Source organism: Malus sylvestris, chromosome 9, assembly GCF_916048215.2.
Source record: "Malus sylvestris chromosome 9, drMalSylv7.2, whole genome shotgun sequence".
Classification (NCBI taxonomy): Eukaryota; Viridiplantae; Streptophyta; class Magnoliopsida; order Rosales; family Rosaceae; genus Malus; species Malus sylvestris.
In genome coordinates, this window is record NC_062268.1 from 18,637,309 (window position 1) to 18,657,630 (window position 20,322).

At 34.7% G+C, this 20,322-nt stretch overlaps 1 protein-coding gene across 2 annotated transcripts; it reads right to left on the bottom strand.

Annotated features, from left to right (window-relative positions):
- Positions 1–9,606: 9,606 nt before the first annotated feature.
- Positions 9,607–18,812, bottom strand: LOC126581965 (ABC transporter G family member 29-like). Of its 2 annotated transcripts, XM_050245911.1 has the most exons (22): positions 18,430–18,755; positions 17,593–17,802; positions 16,135–16,219; positions 15,832–15,991; positions 15,637–15,713; positions 15,502–15,555; positions 15,289–15,379; positions 14,424–14,725; positions 13,641–14,239; positions 13,322–13,482; positions 13,102–13,211; positions 12,851–13,004; positions 12,678–12,753; positions 12,575–12,597; positions 12,349–12,440; positions 11,882–12,214; positions 11,412–11,786; positions 11,178–11,311; positions 10,850–11,077; positions 10,592–10,763; positions 10,128–10,382; positions 9,607–10,030 (listed from the first exon to the last, which is right to left on the bottom strand). In XM_050245911.1, the coding sequence occupies exons 1-22, from the start codon at positions 18,732–18,734 to the stop codon at positions 9,758–9,760; spliced, it is 4,269 nt and encodes a 1,422-aa protein (XP_050101868.1). In that variant the 5' UTR covers positions 18,735–18,755; the 3' UTR covers positions 9,607–9,757. The 2 variants fall into 2 exon arrangements, with proteins under 2 accessions (XP_050101868.1, XP_050101867.1); XM_050245910.1 differs by lacking the exon at positions 12,575–12,597 and having other exon boundaries at positions 12,349–12,521; positions 12,607–12,753; positions 18,430–18,812.
- Positions 18,813–20,322: the final 1,510 nt, after the last annotated feature.

Below are 20,322 nucleotides of genomic sequence, written 5' to 3' on the forward strand. Positions count from 1 at the left end.
AAGAAAGATTGTAATTAATAGGCGCGTAGCCTAAAATGGGTCGAACTCGAATTAATAAAACCCTCTTCAGAAAACTGAACGAGGGTGAAATTGTGTCGAGTAAATTATTTGTTTACATATTATGTACAATTTTTGCGCAACATTACGTATGCGATCTCGAAGTGTGTACAAGCAAGTTTGACCCTTAGATCATTGAAAAATGTTTCGTAGAATGTGTATCACGTCAGAACGGTAGATTAAATAAACACTTAAGAGTTAATGTTATACTTCTATTAAGTATAAAATAAGATTTTGTGGTATCCACTAGTGTAAATATTTTAAATTGAAGATCAAATTTATTCATTGCATTCTTATAGGGTCGATGTGTGTAGTTGTAAAAAATCATTAAAATTGGAGCTAAAATAACCGTTAAATTGTGATTTTTCGTTTATAACCGTTGGAAACTTTTGTTCCGTTACGTAATCTCTTAATATTTGTTTTTTTACAATTTTTTACGTATGCAATCTCGGAGTGTGTACAAATAATTTTAACGGTTGGATCGTTGAAAAAAGTTTCATAAAATGCATATCGCATCAAAACGGTAGATTAAACAAACACTTAGAGTTAATATTGTAAATATTAACAAATTGAAGATCGAATTCGTTCAATGTATTCTTATAGGGTCGAGGAGTTTAGCTGTAAAAAATCATCAAAATGGAAGCTAAAATAACCATTAAATTGTGATTTTTCGTTTATAACGGTCGAAAACTTTTGTTCTGTTACCCAATCTCTGAATGTTTGTTTTTTTTGATTTTTTACGTATATGATCTCAGAGTGTGTACAAACAAGTTTGACGGTTAGATAATTGAAAAAAGTTTTATAGAATGTGTATCGCGTCAAAATAATAGATTAAATAAACATTTAAGAGTTAATGTTATACTTCCATTAAGTATAAAATAAGATTTTGTAGTATCAACTAGTGTAAATATTTTAAATTGAAGATCAAATTTATTCATTGCATTCTTATAGGGTTGAGGTGTGTAGCTGTAAAAAATCAATAAAATTGGAGCTAAAATAACTGTTAAATTGTGATTTTTCGTTTATAACTGTTAAAAACTTTTGTTCCGTTACGTAATCTCTGAATGTTTGTTTTTTTACGATTTTAGGTATGCGATCTTGTAATAACTACAAACAAGTTTGATGGTTCGATTATTGAAACTAGTTTTGTAGAATGCATATCTCTGTTAAATTTGCCTAAATTTTTAAGTGGGAAAAGTAATTTGTGCTACATTTTTATTTATGTTTTTCAAGTATTGATTAGACAATATTTAGTTTGTGTGATGACATTTTCATTGTACAATTATCTTTTTGTTTCTTTATTGCATATTTTACATGGGTTATTATCTATTAAACCAAACAATTATTTATTTAATTTTTAAAAATGTATTCTATTTAAATACATATTATTTATTTATTTAACCAAACAATTATTATTTTATTTTTTAAAATCATAACAAAATTTTTGGGGGGGGGGGAATTTTGGGAGGGAATTTAAAATTTTGGGAGGGAATGTTGTGGGGATTTTTGCCGCCTTTTTTTTGCTAACCGATAATAATGAAAATGTTTTTGTCGGTTTTTTCCGACAATAATGAAATTTTCTAGAATAAAACCCCTCCATCTCTTCCTTGTGCCGGTGCCTTCTCCCTTCCTCATTTTCTCCTCTCCTCATTTCCTCCTTTTCTCCTCTCCTCATTTCCTTCTCCATCTCTTCTCTCCTCATTTACTTCCAATTCAACACTTGCAACCAAAGTTCAGAAACCCTAGCTTTAGCTATCTCGAATATGGCATAGCGCTCCGATGACTCCAATTCTTACCGTTGTCGGACAAGAAGAAGGTAACTCTCTCTCTCTCTCTCTCTCTCTCTCTCTCCCTCCCTCCCTCCCTCCCTCTGTCTCTCTCTGTGTGTCTCTCATATGGGGAACTATGGGTACGAATTTAAACTTGCTAAAATTTGTTAGTAGTTTGTAGTTACTCGGCTGAGAGGTGATTGAAAACTTGAATAATTTTATGTTGTTTGTTTCAGTGGGTTAGATGCTGTTGATGGTGGTGCTACGAGTGGATGTTGTCGCTCAAAACGGTTAGTATAGGAGGAAGCAAAGGAAAATTGCTGCTCAAGGTATATGCGTGTGCTAGACATGAGTTCAAGCACATTTATTTAAGATAACTGTAATAAGCAAACAATAATGGATGTTGTTTAAGATAAATAGTCCATACAAATTGTTCCCCTGTCAAACATGTTGTCATCAGAGAGGAAGGATTTGAAATAGGTTGAATATGGAAAATGCAGAAAGTGCAGTGAATGCAGTGAATATGGAAGGATTTGAAACATGTTGTCAAATAGGTTGAAAATGCAGAAAGTGCAGTGAATGCAGTGAATATGGAAGGATATGGAAAATGTAGAAAGTGGTTTATATTTTTTTATATTATTAATATATTTTATGTCAGTTTTATCCGACAAGAATGCTTTTATTTATTCTTATTACTAAATTGTCTGTCAGTTATAACCGACAGAAGTTCTGGCGGTTTTAGTATTTTTTGTCAGTTTTATCCAATAGAAATTCTCTTATTTATTTATTATAAATATATATCCGACACAATTTTTGTCGGTTTTAGAGTATTTTATGTTAGAAAATTCATTTCCTAACACTGGCAAATCTGTCGCTTATTATACCCATCACTGCATCCATTTTCTGTTAGATTTTGCTTAAAATTCGACAGTAATATACGTTTTTTGTCGGTTTTTGGACCGCCAGTTATAGATAATTTTGTAGCAGTGACATGGCAGGTATTACGTAATTCGTGGTTAAGGGATTTGCTCTTTATATCTAAAGTCACATTCCATATATCCAAATTTTATTTTTTACATCTATTCATTTATTTATTTTTTTTTCTAGGGCGGTTATGGATATGCGAAGAATATATCTTTTAAGCAAATCAAACTAGTAGCAGCCAAAAATCCGATTATCATTGACCAACATTATTGTAATAGTGGACATGATTGCAAAAATTACGTATGTTTATGTATTTGATTAGCAAAATCAAATTTAATTGATGAAGTACTAACAATATGTTTGTGAATTGTTTTGATAAATGACAGACTTCGGCAGTTAGTGAGACTGATGTCTCATACAGTGATTTTCAAAGAACTTCTGAAACTGAAGAAGCCATTAAATTTGATTGCTCTGAGCCTCCAGGTTGTATTAATATTGTTATGGACCAAATTAACATTACTTCTGCAGTTGCTGGGAAGGAGGTTCATGCCTTTTGCATCAATGTGAATGGAACCTCCAATGCAACTGTTCCTGTTGTCCATTGTCTGAAAAAATAATGGTTTAGGAAACTGTTAAGTTTGTGATGTGCACTGGTGGAGTTACATGCCTGCCACATACTGTTCTAAAAATCTCCGCCTAGCGCTATCTAGGCCCTACCTAGGCGCTAGGCAGCTAACCACTGCCCTGATTAATGCCTAGACATTTGAAAATTAAGAAAGGATGTCCAGACCTACTGAGGTGCCCGCCTAGACTGCCTAAGCGCCTGCCTAGCCCGTCCAAATCTGCCTAGGTCAGACTCACTTAGACAGGAAATAGATAACTTTCATTTTGTATTTTATTTTTTTCGAAAAATTGTAAGAGACTTGTTGCATACTTAAATGAACACACATTATATCTTTGTTCCCTATGTTTTCATTATGTTCTAGTACTTCATAATATATATGTCATTCTATTTTGTAGTTTATGATGAAATTATACATATTTTAAGTATAAGTAGACACTTATTTACACGAAATATAATATATTTACTTAAATTTGCCTAGTTGTTCTTTGCAACTCGGGAACATGAAGTTGGAATCGCTAGTAATTGCAGATCAGCATGCCGCGGTGAATATGTACCCAGGCCTTGTACACACGACATGTCACACCCTAGGAGTTGGTTTTGCTTGAAGCATCGAACCAATGATCATCCACGACTTCTGTGTACCATTAGTACCCGACCAGTCAAGGAGACGAGGACTGGCAAGAGGGATTTTATCAAAGTTCTAGACAATGTCTCCCAATGTTCTTAGCCAAGCCACTCCCAGCAAAGCTTCACACCTAGGCACCCGTCTAAACCCCGCCTAGGCGCTAAGCCCCAACCCACTGCCTGATAGCACATAGCATTTTTTAGAACCTTGTTGCCACATCACTTTATGAATATATTTAATATTTGGAAAATGTAAGGAACATTAAAAAATCAATTTAAAAATGTAAAATTAAATAAGAAACTGAACAAAAAAAGTGAGAGAAGCCGAATATTAGTATCACAAGTCTTCTTCCCCAGTCATGAAAGCCCACGTCCCTACGGACTTTGTATCTGAAATCAACTTCCTAATTTCCCAACCTACACAAGCGAAATAACCTACTTAATGGTTTTTATTTTGATGTAAAAGACTTTTATTTTAGAAATGTTTTATTTATCTACATTCTAAGCATGCCTAGAAAAAAATGAACTTCAATTATATTTTAACGTTTCACCGATTTCATGATATATCTCAAAATTTTGATTTATGATTTACGAGATATATAGGTTTATGATTTATGATATATATTTCATGATTTATGACGATGATGATTTTATAAACGTTAGATTATTTATTACTTATTTTGTGGCATGTAACACTCATACAAATTTATAGTAGGGATACTTTGGATGTGGCATCTAATTCTTAACATTCTTTGATTAAAATCTTAATAATATTCAAAGTTTGATCAAGGTCCCTTGACTTTGTATACCTCATTATATTACTATTAATATTTATAGTTTTATAGTTTTGACATTAATTGTTTGATATTTTATGAGATTTATAATCCTATAAATTTAAAATCCCTCATTATAATACTATTAGAAATGGTTACAATAAAAAAATTCAAACATTTTGATTGAATAAATGGATAAAAACTAGGGAACTTTAACGAAAAGCATCCGGTACTGTTCACTTTAACGAAAAACCACATTTTTACACTAAAAAGTCAATCCTGCTACTATTCACTTTACCCTTTATTTTGTCCTTATCATTAAAACTCAAAGTTTTTAAGCCCTTTTCATTAGTTTTCCTTAAAAACTATGTAAAAATAATAAATAATAAATGGTAAAAGAATGTATCCATAATGTTAAAAAAATTGGTACATTTTACAAACAAATTGGTACATTTCACATATAACAAAGTGGTACATTAATAAAGAAGAATGGGTACATTAGAAATAAATTAGGGTATAGATAAAAGATTAAAAATTATGAATACAAATGAATTTTTAAAAATATAGGCACTAAAAGAAATTAATACATGGGAACAAAATAAAACTAAAAAGAAAATACTACAAATTAAAAAAAATATGTTTCAAATTAAAAGTGGGTACAAACTAAAAATATAAATATATGATACAAAGTTTAGGCATAAAACATAAATTTACCATATGTAATTTTTCTATCATTGATTAAATGTCACGTGACGGTATACACATGGGTACAAACACAAATAAAACTTTAAAAAATATGGCACAAAAAGAAACTAATATATGGGTACAAATTAAAAATGAAAAGAAAATTGGTACAAATTAAAAAATATTTGCAAATTAAAAATAGGTACAAACTAAAAATAAAAATATATGATAAAAAATTTATCCATAAATATAAATGTACTAATTGTAACATTTTTATCATTAAAGGAATATATTTAAAAATAAAAATATTTTATTATTCAAATAATTAATGATGTTACTAATACCCAAGGACCTTGATCAAGAATTGAAAATGAATAGGATTTTAATCAATGGAGTAACAAAAAGAATGATGTGAACCTAATTTTCCCTTTATAGTATTGTACTACGTCCATGGCTTGCACGTGTATGAGTATTTTCAGCTTGTCCACAATGTGGACATGTCCTTCCAACTTGTCATTGCCTTGAGATTACTTGGTAATGACATGATTATATATCCAGCTTCCACTACCTAAAGCTAGTGGGTGATTATATAGTAGTTTTCATGTATATTGGGGTACTAATTATACTCTCAGCTTGTCATTACCTTAAGGTTACTTGGTAATGACATGATTATACAATTATACACTCAACTTGTCACTAGATTATTTAGTAATGACATGATTATACATTTATACTCTCAACTTGTCATTACTTTAAGATTACTCAGTAATGACATGATTACACATTTAGATTCTCAGCTGGTCATTGCCCCGAGATTACTCGGCAATGACATGATTATATTATCTAGCTTCCACTAGTTATGTCTAGTGGATGATATTGTATGCCATGCCACCTAAAAGTATCACCTTAGTGTGTGTGGGCGCGTGTGTATCATCTGTCAATGTATACAGGTATATATTAGTTTTCAATTTTTATTGCATGCTTAGGTTTTCAGGAATTATATGTGGTATTATATGTGTTTTCAAAACAGGGGGTTAGTATGTTTAGAAAATAAAATAGTTTTAGAAAACTTTATTTTTCTTTCACTTACATTTTTATGTTTTGTGCTCCCTTTAGGACTTGGTAGCAGTAATCGGATCAATGTCGAGGATTTAGCTGGCAGCTTTGAGCCCAAAATTGTGACTTCGCTTTATGTGGAACATTTATATTAGTTGTTCCACCTACGCATGATTATAGATTTCAGTTAAATATTTTAACTTTCGCTTGCATTTTGTGTTTATGTTCCGAACAGTTTGCATGCATGTAGTGGAGGGTTTGAGAACTACTATGTGTGGCCCTTTGGGGAAGTTTGTTGATAGATAAAGTTGCACCATTTGCAGGTTGGTCTATAATGAAATTTTAGGGGGGTGTTCTACCAAAATTTCAGTCGATCCCAATTATAAATTAAGTTTTACACTATTTATGCATGTTTGGCTTGTGTCACTTTACAGGTGTCGACTAGCATGACTCAATCTCGATGTCCACTTGAACATCGAGGTCAAGGCATGTCAGTATTGTCCGACTCATGTGATATCAGAAAGTGTTTTTAGTGCCATGAGACTAACAAAAGATTGCACCATGCTTTTAGTGCCTAAAATAACCCTATATATATAATTAGAGATAAATTTCTCTTAAGAAAAGAATATAAACAAATAATATTACTCTTCTAATCATGATTCTCTTTGAACACGGCACACATCATCACCGTCGCAATCAGAAAAACGTATCCTTTGTATTTTAATCATGATTCTCTTTGCACACGGCACATGTAATTTCATTCTCTATTTCCCTATCACTTTCTTATTTTGTATTGTCATAAACTCATTAAAAAACAAATTTACTGTCGACAGCAGTATGCAACAATTGAAGCTTAATTCGGCTTCAATTCTAACTTAAAGAGAGAGATTCCTTGGTGGATCATCATCGTCACATTCACCATCTTAATGGACACCAACCTTCGAAGATCCCAGAGGAACCATGTTTGCACGCATATCCAGTTTTTTTCAAAAAAAAACAAAAACAAAAAAACAGGGAGAGATAGGTGGTGCTTGTGGTAAGTACGGGGCTAATGAAAAATCAACCACGCCTCCCGCTATTTAGGTTTTCAATTCTAAATCAACCATGCCTACAACAGTATGCAACAAATTTACCCTAACCTAATGAACGATGTCGACAGAGCTATGCTTCAATTCCAGAACTTCTCATTAAAAAAACAAATTGCACCCTAATCTAATGCAAATTCAAATAAAAAGTCACAGAGTTATGCTTCAATTGTACGATGTCGACAAATCAAGATGACCCACATAAAATTATCTTTTACCTCTTCGACGGAAACATAATCATCTACTTCTTCCATAGAAACCTTATCTTCTAAGTTCATTCATTTTGCTTTCTCTGAATGATTTTGTTTTCTCTGAATGAAGGCAGATGGGAAGAATGAGTTAGGGTTTAAGGGAGACAAATTTTCTAAACATATTCTCACGTTCAAACTTTAATTTTTTCTTTTTTATATAAAAAAAAAGTAATGTAAAAGGGGGTAACTAAAGTCCTTATTAGTCATTTTGCAAATGGACAAATTTGTAATTAAAAAATTCATAAAAATGTGGGTGGGAAGATAAGACATTGGGATGGGAATAACAGCTCTCTTTTCTAAATACCCAAAATTCATAAGAAATTCAATACCCACTTAGAATTTCATAGAAAATAATTGGACAAATAGCTTCACATTTTATTGCCAAACCTAGGGCTTTATGTACGGCTTTTCAAAGAACCTCAAACCCAGAGATTTATATTCTGCACTTTTACGAAAAAAAATTAGAGACTGAAACTATCCTTTTCTTTACCTCCTTATTTTATTTTTTAAGGCTTATTTTTAGTTATGCCTCTTGGAACTTGATTTTAATCTCACTTTACTTCTTGTAACTAAAAAATCGTCACTTTATTCCTTGAAACTCAAAATTTGCTCCACTTTGCCCTTCGAATTTGATTTTGATCCTATTTTGGCCCGTGATTCAAAATCCATCTCTATAAATCTCAAAATTCGTTCAACATTGCCTTATATATGTTAATTTCTTATGTGGGGTTTGATTTGGGTGTACTGGGCTAACTGATTTGTTTTTTCATCTCTTCAATTTCTTTTAAACTTAATATTTTTTTATTGTTCAATGTGAACACATAATGGAGATTTATAATCAAACCTATTGCATATATGGTATAGTCTTATTTGGTATTAGGTCCCAACAATATGTTTTAAAAGGCGACCTAGGAGTTTCAGGGAGAAGAGAGAGTCCACAAGTCAAAGTGGGACGAATTTTGAGTTTCATAGAGTAAAATGATGACTTTTGAGTTACATAGAGCAAAGTGAGATCAAAATCGAGTTTTAGGAGGCATAGCTAAAAGTGAGCATTTTTTATAATGATTTTTACATTTTTCAAAATATTAAATATCTTTTTTAGTTAACGTGACAAACATGTCAGCACGTAAGTGGGCTTTACTAGTGCCAGGTCACAAAGTTAAACGTTTTTTTAATGAGTTTGATGGAATGTGATAAAATGAGGCGAAAATCGAGTTTCAAGGATTAAAGTGGTAGAAATTTCATTTCAGGGTGCAAAAAATAAGCCAAAATTATTGAACGACGGGAATGTCCAAATGTGAAAGTTGAATTGCATTCCTCTTCTTACAATTGTTTTGACTTATCTAGCAACAATTCTTTTCTATTTGATGTAATGGAAATTTCTTATTGTTTGAGTTGTCAAAATTATTTTTCTTGATCCCACAATACTATGTTTATTCTTCAACTTTTATAGGTGCATAAGAATGGTTAGACATAGACAGACCAGATGTTAAGAGGAATGGTACAATGAGCGAGGAAAGGAAGGTTTCCAGTCACACCCCAAATGTTAATTTCTAGGTCGAATGGAGTTGCAGTATAAAAGGGCAGGAAGAGTTTTGTTTAATTCGAGCAATATTTTAATTAATTTATTCGAAATTATGGAGGAGATTTGAACTTGGATGGAGAAGGAAGGAGAATGAGCATGCGGCTCGAGCCAACATTACGACATTCGGATCTACAAAAGGCAGCGATATTTGTAATTACACAAAAAGGCTCTCATTTGAAATTAACAAAGAAGAATTGGGATTTCAAACCCAAATCAAGGATTGTAGGACTGCCACCTTCATTTATAGGGTGCAGGCATTCTTAAATGTACTTGCATTTCTAAATTTCTGTCATGACTTATTGCATAACAAGAAGATTAATTCTCCTATCTAATCTGGAAGTTGAGTGCCCTAATGCCAAAGGCATACATAAAGGCAAAGAAAGCTGCGAAGCCAACTAGAATCACTGCCACTGGTCCCATGAAATTCGTGTCATATCCAAAATGGTTTTCGATGTACCATTTGATGGTCGGATCAGGTGTAATCCCAGGTGCTCTAACGGTGTCCTCCACATCGCCAAACTGTGACACAATGAATCCATACACTGTCCATGATACTGGGCATATATAGTAAAACCAAATCCACCATTTGGGTATTTTCTGAAAATTCAAAAGTTAACAATGGTGTTAATAACTTGTAAAATTAATCAACTTCCAAAAAAAAAAGCTTCTTGTGGGAAGAAGAATATATACTTACTGGTTTTGGTATGTAGAAACCCGAGAAAAGATTGAAGAACGAATAGAAGAACGATGCCACTATGCCCGCTACTTGGACATTTGGTGTGATGGAAACAGTCATCATTCCGTAGTATGTGAAATAAAGGAATGAGAAGAAACTGACAAAGAAGAACCAGAAGAATTTTGCTACTGTCCATTGGAAGCTCATCATAGCATACACAATCAACACATAATATGCGGTTTGAATAAATACATACGGTATTTCAACAATAACCTGCATATCATATGGTGGTTTTGATGAGTAAATTATATTGAATGCTAAAATTTGGGAGGATACGAAACTCAAATATATAGTCTTGTTTTACAATTTTGGATGTATTTCTATACTGGTATGTTATACGCCTAGCCTTGACATGCGTGGAAGTAGTAACTACATGTAGATATCAGAATGTGTTAATATACGCAAATGGTCCTTCAACTTACTTGCGCCAGTGCATAAGGTAATGCAGAGTACATCCCAGCAGCTCTTTCTCGATAGAATACCGTTCTTTCAACAGCGACCATTGGCTGCACTGTTGAGCCGTTATTAACTCCAATAAAAATTATAGCAGAATTCATAGCTCCGATAATCATGGTCAGATCAGCTACGCTTTCCCTGAATATGGAGATAAATAACTGAGTACTTGGTCTAAATAAACTCTTGAAGTGCTTATATTTTGCGGCCAAGAAAAAGAAGAGAACCTTTTAGTGCCAATCTTCCAGAACATAGTTCCGAGCAGGAGGGAGGCGACCATGGTAAAAAAGAACCTAACAAGGTTGTAATCGGGACACCTCCAATAAGTCCACCACTGCTTCCACAGGCAAGATTTGAATTGCTCCCATGTCGATTGAGAATACTGAGTAGGAAAATGCAGGTCTTTTGCTCCCGGTGGTGGTGTACTTAACTCATTTATTAAAGCTTTGTTTCTCCTGGTTATACTCATGGGTGGGAATTTATATTAGCTCAAAGCCAGCCAATCGTGTATTTTATAAATTCTTAGCAGTCTTGTAACTTTTGATTTTGACTTACTGATGCAAGGAAGATGATTTGTAGTGTTGAGCGAAGTCCATTCCAAGTTTGAATTCAGTCGCTACAGAGCTCACCTCTAGCATCCATGTAGCTGGATTAGACCTCTCTTTAATTTTTGGCACTCCTGGAACTGCCTGCAACATGGAAATGATTGTGGATGTGCATAATAATGCATCCTTTCATTTTTGTTTTGTCCAACATTGAGATAATGGAAAGTTTTAGGCAGGTAAGTACCTCAAAATACTCAATGATCTTGTGAGAATTACGGCCCAAAGGTCCAGAGTAGATCACTTGTCCTCCTCTCTTCATGAGTTGCAGCTCATCGAACGCCTCAAAGATATCTATGCTAGGCTGATGAATTGTGCAGACAACTGTTCTACCAGTGTCTACAGTATTCCTAACCGTCCTCATAACAATGGCAGCGGCCCTTGCATCAAGACCTGATGTTGGTTCATCCATGAATATGATTGAGGGATTGGCAACAAGCTCAACTGCAATTGTTAACCTTTTTCTTTGTTCTGTTGACAACCCTGTAATTCCTGGAAGCCCCACTATGGCATCCTTGAGATTGTCTAGCTCCACCAAGTTCATCACTTCTTCTAAAAATATCTGAAAATATAATAAAACGTAGTTTTAATATTTAAATAATTTTGCTATAGCCTACACATTGTTCAGAACAGTATTAAACAAATCATAGTATTTACCATCTTTTCAGTTTTGCTGACTTCTTTTGGGAGCCTAAGGAAAGCTGAGTAAATCAATGATTCTTTGACTGTGACTTGGGGGGAGTGGATATCATTTTGTTCACAATAACCAAAAATTCTGGCAAAGGTTTCTTGTTTCTTAGGGTACCCTGAAATTCTAATATCGCCTTCAATGTAACCACCTGTCTTTCTTCCTGCTAAGACATCCATCAAAGTTGTCTTCCCTGCTCCACTGACTCCCATTAGAGCTGTCAAGACCCCAGGCCTAAATGAACCAGTTACTTCACAAAGCAGCTGAAGCCTGTCCTCTTTTACTCCTTCTTCCTTCATTTGCTGTCATAATAAACATGGTAAGCTAGGGAAGTAGCTAAGTTGGATTACATAAAGTTAGCTATAGATTTAGTGTAACTAAACTGCAATTAATATTTGAGTGAATAACGAGTGAAATAGGGAAAAGTGAATATTACAGGGGGCATGTCTACATAGTAGTTAACACCGTCAAAGGACATTCCAAGGGGAGTGAAGGGAAGAACCATTCCTCTCTTGAGGGCAACACCGGCTGCTTCAAGAGACGAATCAGCATTTCTACTTATTCCATTGGAATTCGATCGACTTCTCATTCGCTGGATTTCCATTTCTCCTACAAGATGTTTAGGTCCAACACGAAACATGATAACACTATTCAAATTACACAAGTAGAATTATCAACACTGTTTGTTTCATACTTGTATTGTTTCCATCCAAAGAAGTTAATGATCGAGAAAATGATAGTGATCGTGAAAGTGAATTCTTTGATTTGGGTCTTCTAAGTCTTGGTTCTTCTCTTTCCTCTGCCACTTCTTCAGATATTACCGCTTGTGGCCTTCCAAGTGCTAATTTGTTAAAAAAAGAGCATGATAAAGGTTACCGAAAAAACTAAAATATAAGAAGAAAGTTTTGCTATACATAAAAAAGAACGTCGATTCTTACGATTCAGGTACATAAGCACTAGTATGAAAAGGATGTTGAAGAGAACTGCAAACCCCAAAACAGCTAAACTACCAATCCAAAACCAGTTTTTATCTGGGAAAACACCAAATATTTCAAGCACTGCTACACCTAATCTTGTAGCATTATCTGAAGCCTGCAGCGCAATGAAGTTAAATTCAGAAGTCATCTTTTATTAAACATTTTTAGCTTTCCCATGATGTATGGAGGGAAGAATTTTATGTATATCATACCAGTTTGTTCATCCACCTCGGAGCAAACATTTCGTTTACAGTAATAGCATTGAAACCATATGTTATAGGTGAAGCCCAGTAGCCCCACCGCCACCACTTTGGAATTTCATCTGTCACAAAGGAAATCTCTCTTTTTATACTATTGTACTAAATTGCTCAAAATATGTGGGTTTTTTTAATTACTTTGAAAGGTACGTTTAGTATTCAGTTTCATACCAACCTCGACGAATTATGAAACCCCCAAGCATTGAAACAGTGAGCAGAGCTAGAGACCCGCCAGTGTTGGCAATGATCATGGACCTGCAGACTCCAGCAATAAGCCAAAACATACCTGTAGCCATTTGTTGGAGCAGAAATAGCAGCAATAGTTGCTTGAGAAACCTGCAAATATTTTGATATCTGCAATTAGTATCCTAACAAGTGACTGCCATTCTAAAAATTAACGTTGTTTTAAATGTGTTATTTCAACCCGTGTTGCTAGCCTATTATAGTGTAAGCCAAAAAGTTTATACAGAAACATAAAGTTCCAAATCAAATACCTGCTGATCTCAGGTGCATATCCTATGGTGTAGTACGTAATGGCCACCCAAACAAGGGATTCAAAGAGGGATACAGGAATCCGGAGTAGGACATTAGGGAGAGTGAAAGTCCAAGCAGGGTGGAAAAGAAGGTCTCTATGTTTGTAAAACACGGGGAGTTTTGCAATGGTCAATGAGAGCTCAGCCATGCCATTGAACATGTTAATGATCATGGAAAATATAAGTGCACCAATATATAGCGCACCATCATTTTCATTTCTAGAGTGCATTTGCGTCCTCAAGAATACGGTCGTGACTACTAATGCTGCTATAATACTTTTGACTGTCTTGAAAATGTAAACAAGAGAATTCCTCTTTATTAGTAGCCACTCCTTGTCAAAACAGGCTTTTAGAAGATCCATTTTGGAAATTGAATATCTTGTGAAAACAAGGGCTGCCCCATGGCCTCGGGCCTTATTGTAAGGGGTTGAGAGCTCATTCTGGAGACACAGTCCCACATGGAAGCGCTTGAACCGGTTCGCAAATTCAGTGACTGATATGTGTCGGTATGGCTTGTTTCTGTCTGCCCAATATTGCTCTTGGTCTTTCCTTGAGGTAACCTGAAAATTTTGAACGAAGTTGTGCGTTGTAAAATCGGCCTAGGAATATGGCTAAAGCCTAAGGTTTGCTAAAAATGTAATGGGATTATAAAAGTATCAAAACATTTTAACGAGCTTAAAGTTAAGCCTGCCTTATGGCTTAAGCAATAGGCTTCACCCTCCTACTTGATGGTCATGGTTTTACCTCTTGCAAGAAATCAGCAGTTCCCTTTCGCCTAGGGCACCGAAATCCGCAGCTCTCAAAGAACTCCAGTACATGCTCGCGTGGTCCTTGGTAGATGATCTTGCCCTCCGATAAAAGGATGATATCATCAAAGAGATCAAACGTCTCAGGAGTAGGTTGCAGTAGGGACATCAAGATCGTGGCCTCGGTGATATGTACAATTTGTTGCAAGCACTTCACTATTTGATGTGTTGTGGAGCTATCAAGTCCTGTTGTTATCTCATCCATGAACAATGTTTTTGTAGGCCCAACGATCATCTCACCTGCTCCAATATTTATTTTAGATTGTCAACAAATTATATATGTAGAAAATGTGTATCATACAACATTGTTGCACATTGGAAGGTTTTTTCAAAATATGAATTCATACTACAAATACTCCTGGTTGAGATTTAAGGTTTAGGGTTGAATTTGGTTTGCCTGACCTCTCAACCCGAACTCGACCAAATTTAATTGCTTAAAACATTTTCTCAACTAAAAGTACTTTTGGTTTGCACTTCATATGACCAATTGATATATTGAACTTCTGTATATGTACAATACCTTAGTGGCAGTTTGGGATCCATTTTCTATCTAGGATTTAAAGTAATATCCTAATCTGGCTCAAGAGCGGACTAGGATCAATATTGGAATTTGTTTTCCAACTTATGGAAGGGTAAAGATACTTTTTGTTGGTGGATATTCTATCTATGGAATTATAGAGAACAAGTAACTATAGTCTAGCACAAGTACTAGACCAAAAAAAGAAGTTCCATTGATCTATAATACAAAAAGATATGAGGGCCAATTTTTGTTTATAAAATCGGCAAAAAAATAGGGAATTTACCTGTGGTAACTCGTTTTTTCTGTCCACCAGATATCCCTCTCCGCATCTGATTTCCTACAATGGTGTCCTTGCATATATCAAGCCCCAAAATCTGTTTCACTCAAAAATATTAATGAAATGTTGATATATGTATGTAAATGGGTGAGCAGTATGTAAATGTGTGAGAAATTAATAAGAACAATGATTTCATTTTGTGGTTTGAGGTTTACTTACTTTGAGAGTATAGTCAGTAATGAGACTGCTCTCAACTCCTCCCATTGACGTAGCCTGAAATAAACCAGAAATTCCGACATAAATAAATCATGCTTTCAACAAGGAGGTTTAGTAATATGGCATAAATATATGTACCTTCATGAAAAGGTCAATATCTGCCTCAGGAAATATTCCAGCCTCCTTTTCTCTTCTAGCAAGCTCGGAAAGAAGTTCTATAACCCCGTATAATTCATCAAACTTTTAATTGCCAACTCATTTAATAAAATACATATAAATAGTTTGATAATAGATCATGATAAGATTTGGTTTGGTTTGGCAACGGTCACTTACCATATCGTGTCCCAACCCCTTGGCACCTTGCCGAAAAGTCTAGAGTTTCTTTGACTGTCAATTCTCCTGCATGAACATCATTTTGGCTTATGTATGCAGATGTCTTTTGTGGCACAAATTCATTCAGCCTGTATCCATTGTAAGTGATTTCTCCTCTAACCTGTTCCAGGCATCTTACGGCTAATTAAAGACTGACATCGAAAAAACCTTATATTACTTTAACGATGTCTTAATTATAATAGAATCTGTTAAGCAAGTAATTAATTAACTAGTTCAAAGCACACCCTGGAGTTGAGGACCGACCTTCAAACTTGGGTCTAACTTCCCAGCTAGTGCAAGCAAAAGGGTTGTTTTCCCTGACGCTGGCGGAGCTAATAAAAGGGTCATCCTGCAACAAAACACGACGAAAGGTTATCACAAATTTATTTGTGGCAATTCAATAACTTATTCCATAAAAAAATTTACAACTTTGTAAGAACTCATGTGAAAGAGAAACAAACTAACACTAAAAGCGAGTTGGTACATTAGTCAATATTTTAGTTACGTACTCACTCTCATGTGATGAATAATTTCCAATATATACATTACATTCTTATCATTTGATCTTGGGTCACACTTACACACACGTTTGTTTTTTTTAATAGTTTCTAGGAATAATGAAACAAGTTTGTATTTTTTTTTGTTTTGTCCTGTATCCGATTTCTTTAACAATTTTTTTTTTTCTCTTTCTGTCCAGTTGGCCACAGATCATATGTGGCTTGCTTTCATGTGGCCACGAATGCATAATAACAGTAACCATTGAGCAAGGAAAGTCATCGTTATTGAACTGCGGCAATGGAATCTGTGGCCTTTGCCCATCATTTTTAGTAGTGTTCAGGCTGGCCTACGGGTACTCGGAAGGGCCGGCCCTCGATTTTTGTTTTTTTTTGGGGGGGGGTAGTGTTCAGGCTGGCCTACGGGTACTCGAAGGGGCGGCCGAGGCCCTCGATTTATTTTTTTTGGGGGGGGGCTGAAATTTGCTTTTGATTTAATAGATATATGTTATAGTGAACGTATAAAAAAAAATTACAAATTGACAAGTAGATATATGTTATAGTGAACGTATAAAAAAAAATTACAAATTGACAAGTAGTTGAAAACATGCCAGTTTTTTTTTCCTCAAGTTTTGTCTTTCAGATCCCTTTTCCCTTTTTATGTATTGCTTTTAATTTTTTTTATTTATTTTTATTTTTATTTTTATTTTTATTTTTATTTTTTTTAAGAATGGGCATACGATGTACATTTAAGAGGGGTCTAAACCAATTTAGGAATCCGCTTTGCTGGCAAGGATGAACAGCGAAGCCTTCACCATCATTCCTCTCCAGTTCTCATTCTTCACTTCTTCTCCTTATCTTTCTTTTTCAAATTCAGTCTTTCTATAAGTGAAGGGGCGAATCAAAATATATCATTAGGTTTAGAAGATTGCAATTCAAGGTAACCATATAGAAACTATGAGTTTAATCTTTTTTAGTTTGGTAAACTTGAATTTATATTTTATTGCTGTAGATATATTTTGTTTGGTGTGATTTTTTTTTTTTTTTTAATTTTTAATTTTTTTTTGTACCAGTATAGATGTTCATAAGTGATGACATGATTATATATTTAAGAATTAATTATCAAAAAATATAAATTATATGATTGTTATGCATTGAAATACTTATGAATTGAAGAGCCTTCTAACAATGGCTGACCCTCAAAATCTCAAGACCGTCGTACTGTTACCTTGATGGTTTAACAATGCCAGAGGCATCCTTGAGAATAGTGAGATTTGTTCTCTTAGCCATTTGGATCCCAATTAAACCAAGTGCTGATTCTGCGATGTTTCGAGCAACATTTGGAAGACTGGGAAGAGCTCTGGTGCCGATGTGGCAGTCGGCTTCGACTGCCAAATGCTGGAACCTAACTTCAACTGTTGGAAGTTTGATCCCAACCCTGAAATCAATTACAACATGAGCAAGTTAATCAACTATTATATTGATGGCAAACATTCCATATGCAAGTTTCCTCATTTTAATTATTGATCGCCAGCATACCATATGTTCTATTAACATATTGATAAAAAAAAATATTATTGGCACTTTAAAAAGTTGATGCATTCCAAATTTATAAAAATGCAAGAAAAATTTTGTATACAGAGGAGTGTAAGTGACACTTTTTGGAGGGCAATACTATAGCCCTGAAAAATTGATGAAACTAAAGTCATTGTTCTATTTTCACAGACTGAAAGTATACTAAAGTAAAACTTCGACTAAACTAAAGTTGCAGTGAAGGTGGTTCAAATATCTTTATTAAATATTGAAGGATACTAATATTTAACGAAAATCTATAAACATGTTAGAGTTAATGCAAAGTGAAATAAACGAGTAAGATTTAAAAGAAATAGATACTAATCTACCCCATTAATACCCTTGTGCATTTAAAAGCCACAAAATATTAGTTGTAGGCTTGTAGCCACACCCCATATTTAATTATATATTAAAAAGAATGAAAAAAACAAAGAACGAAAAGAAAAGGCACTCATATTTTACTGAAAGGTAAAGACAAAAACAAAGAACTTACTTGTCTATTCTACTTCTAAACTTCTTCAAGAGCCTATCATTATCTTCCTCTGCAACCTTAAAAGTGCTGTCAATGAATTTCTGACGGTCGATCAGGTCAAGCTTTAGAACGTCCACTTCTTTATGCACCACTTTGTTGTTGTTATTTCCTTGAACATCGCCTTCGACAAAGGACTTGATGATGCTTGTTCTCAGCCGATTATATGTTGGCAATTTTTCAATGGCAGCCCATGTCAGAGCTTCTTCGTCTTCGTCTCTTCGACTGCCTCGTCGAGAGTGAGTGGCACTTGAAAACACGTCCTCCATGCTTAACCCTTTGCTTCTGCTCCTGCTAAAGCTGTGGTGCCTTAGCGGCGAACCTCTCACTTTTTCTGTTCCTTCCATTTTCTTCCCAAGTCCCCACCTGAAATAATCAATTTAGCAAAAATCGGACATGCACAGATCATTATTAAATTAAGAAACTGGATGACTAGTTATTTATTTATTTTCCTTTTTTGACTAATCAGTATTTAAACTACTGGAAGGTAATTCGATCTTGAACAGAAGGGGCAAACTAAGCTAACTTGCATGTGCAAATAACAAGAGTGTTTGCTTGATGAGAAACTTGAAAGTTACCTGTTTAATTTTGGGGTTTTCTTTGGTCAGATTCTTGAAAAACACAGAGATGAAGAGAGAGAGAGAGAGAGAGAGAGAGAGATTTTGTGCATAGGACTGGTGCAACCGTGCAAGAGTTTGCTCGGCTCTCCTTGGATAAGTTGGTGGATATTTAAACATGCAAAAAGGGACTAACAAACAATTCTCAATTTATTAATTTATTTCTGAAAAAGTAGTTAGAATAAATTAGCCTGGATTGTCTTAATAATCCAATGCAGAGGAGCAAATTAAATTCGGGGTATGACGTTGGGCACTGCAATTCCACTTGGTGCAGTTTTGGAAGACACATATGGCTAAGCCTATGCATGTTAGAGAGAGCACGCATTTCATATGGGACTGACCGACGTCATATATTGGACCGTATATGTGCTTTTGTTGCATGGCCGATATTGTTGGTATTTAGACAATCTTTCATCATTAATAAAACTTGAATAAAATGATAAAGATTGAAAATCAAAGAAATAGAGTGCAGAGAGCTTTGGAAACAGAGGGCTGATGCTTTTTATAAAAACAGAGATCTTATCTTTTCATTCAGATATTTTTGATATATATGGCTCAATACATAAGCCGACTGAAGTAATTGGGTCGACTGATAAAGGCAACAGTCAGCCCTTTTACACAGAATCAGTTTCAGTCAAGCATTAACTTTTAACACTCCCTCTTAATGCTTTGCTGCTTCACTTCCAAAAGTTCTCTTAGGTAGATGAATCTGTCCTTTGGTAATGCCTTGGTGAAAATATCAGCAACTTGATCTTATGTCTTGCAGTAGACCACATCCACTTCCTTGTCTTCCACAGCACCTCTGATGTAGTGATGCTTCAGAGCAATATGCTTTGATTTACCATGACAGACAGGATTCTTGCTCATGGCAATAGCTGACTTATTATCACAAAGGATATGAGTTGCTGATTCTTGTTTCTCACCAAAATCTTGCATAATTCTTCTCAGCCACACTGCTTGAGAAGTTGCAATTGAAGCCGACACATACTCAGCCTCTGCCGTTGATAGTGCAACTGATTTCTGTTTCTTAGATGCCCAAGAGAATACACTAGTCCCTAATGTAAAAGTATAGCCAGATGTGCTCTTCAAGTCATCCACACTACCTCCCAAGTCACTATCACAGAACCCATACAATTTTGGCTCAACATTCCTTTCATACATAATACCAAAGTCAAGTGTACCTTGTATGTATCTTAGGATCCTCTTTGCAGCTCCATAGTGAATGCAAGTAGGCTTGTGC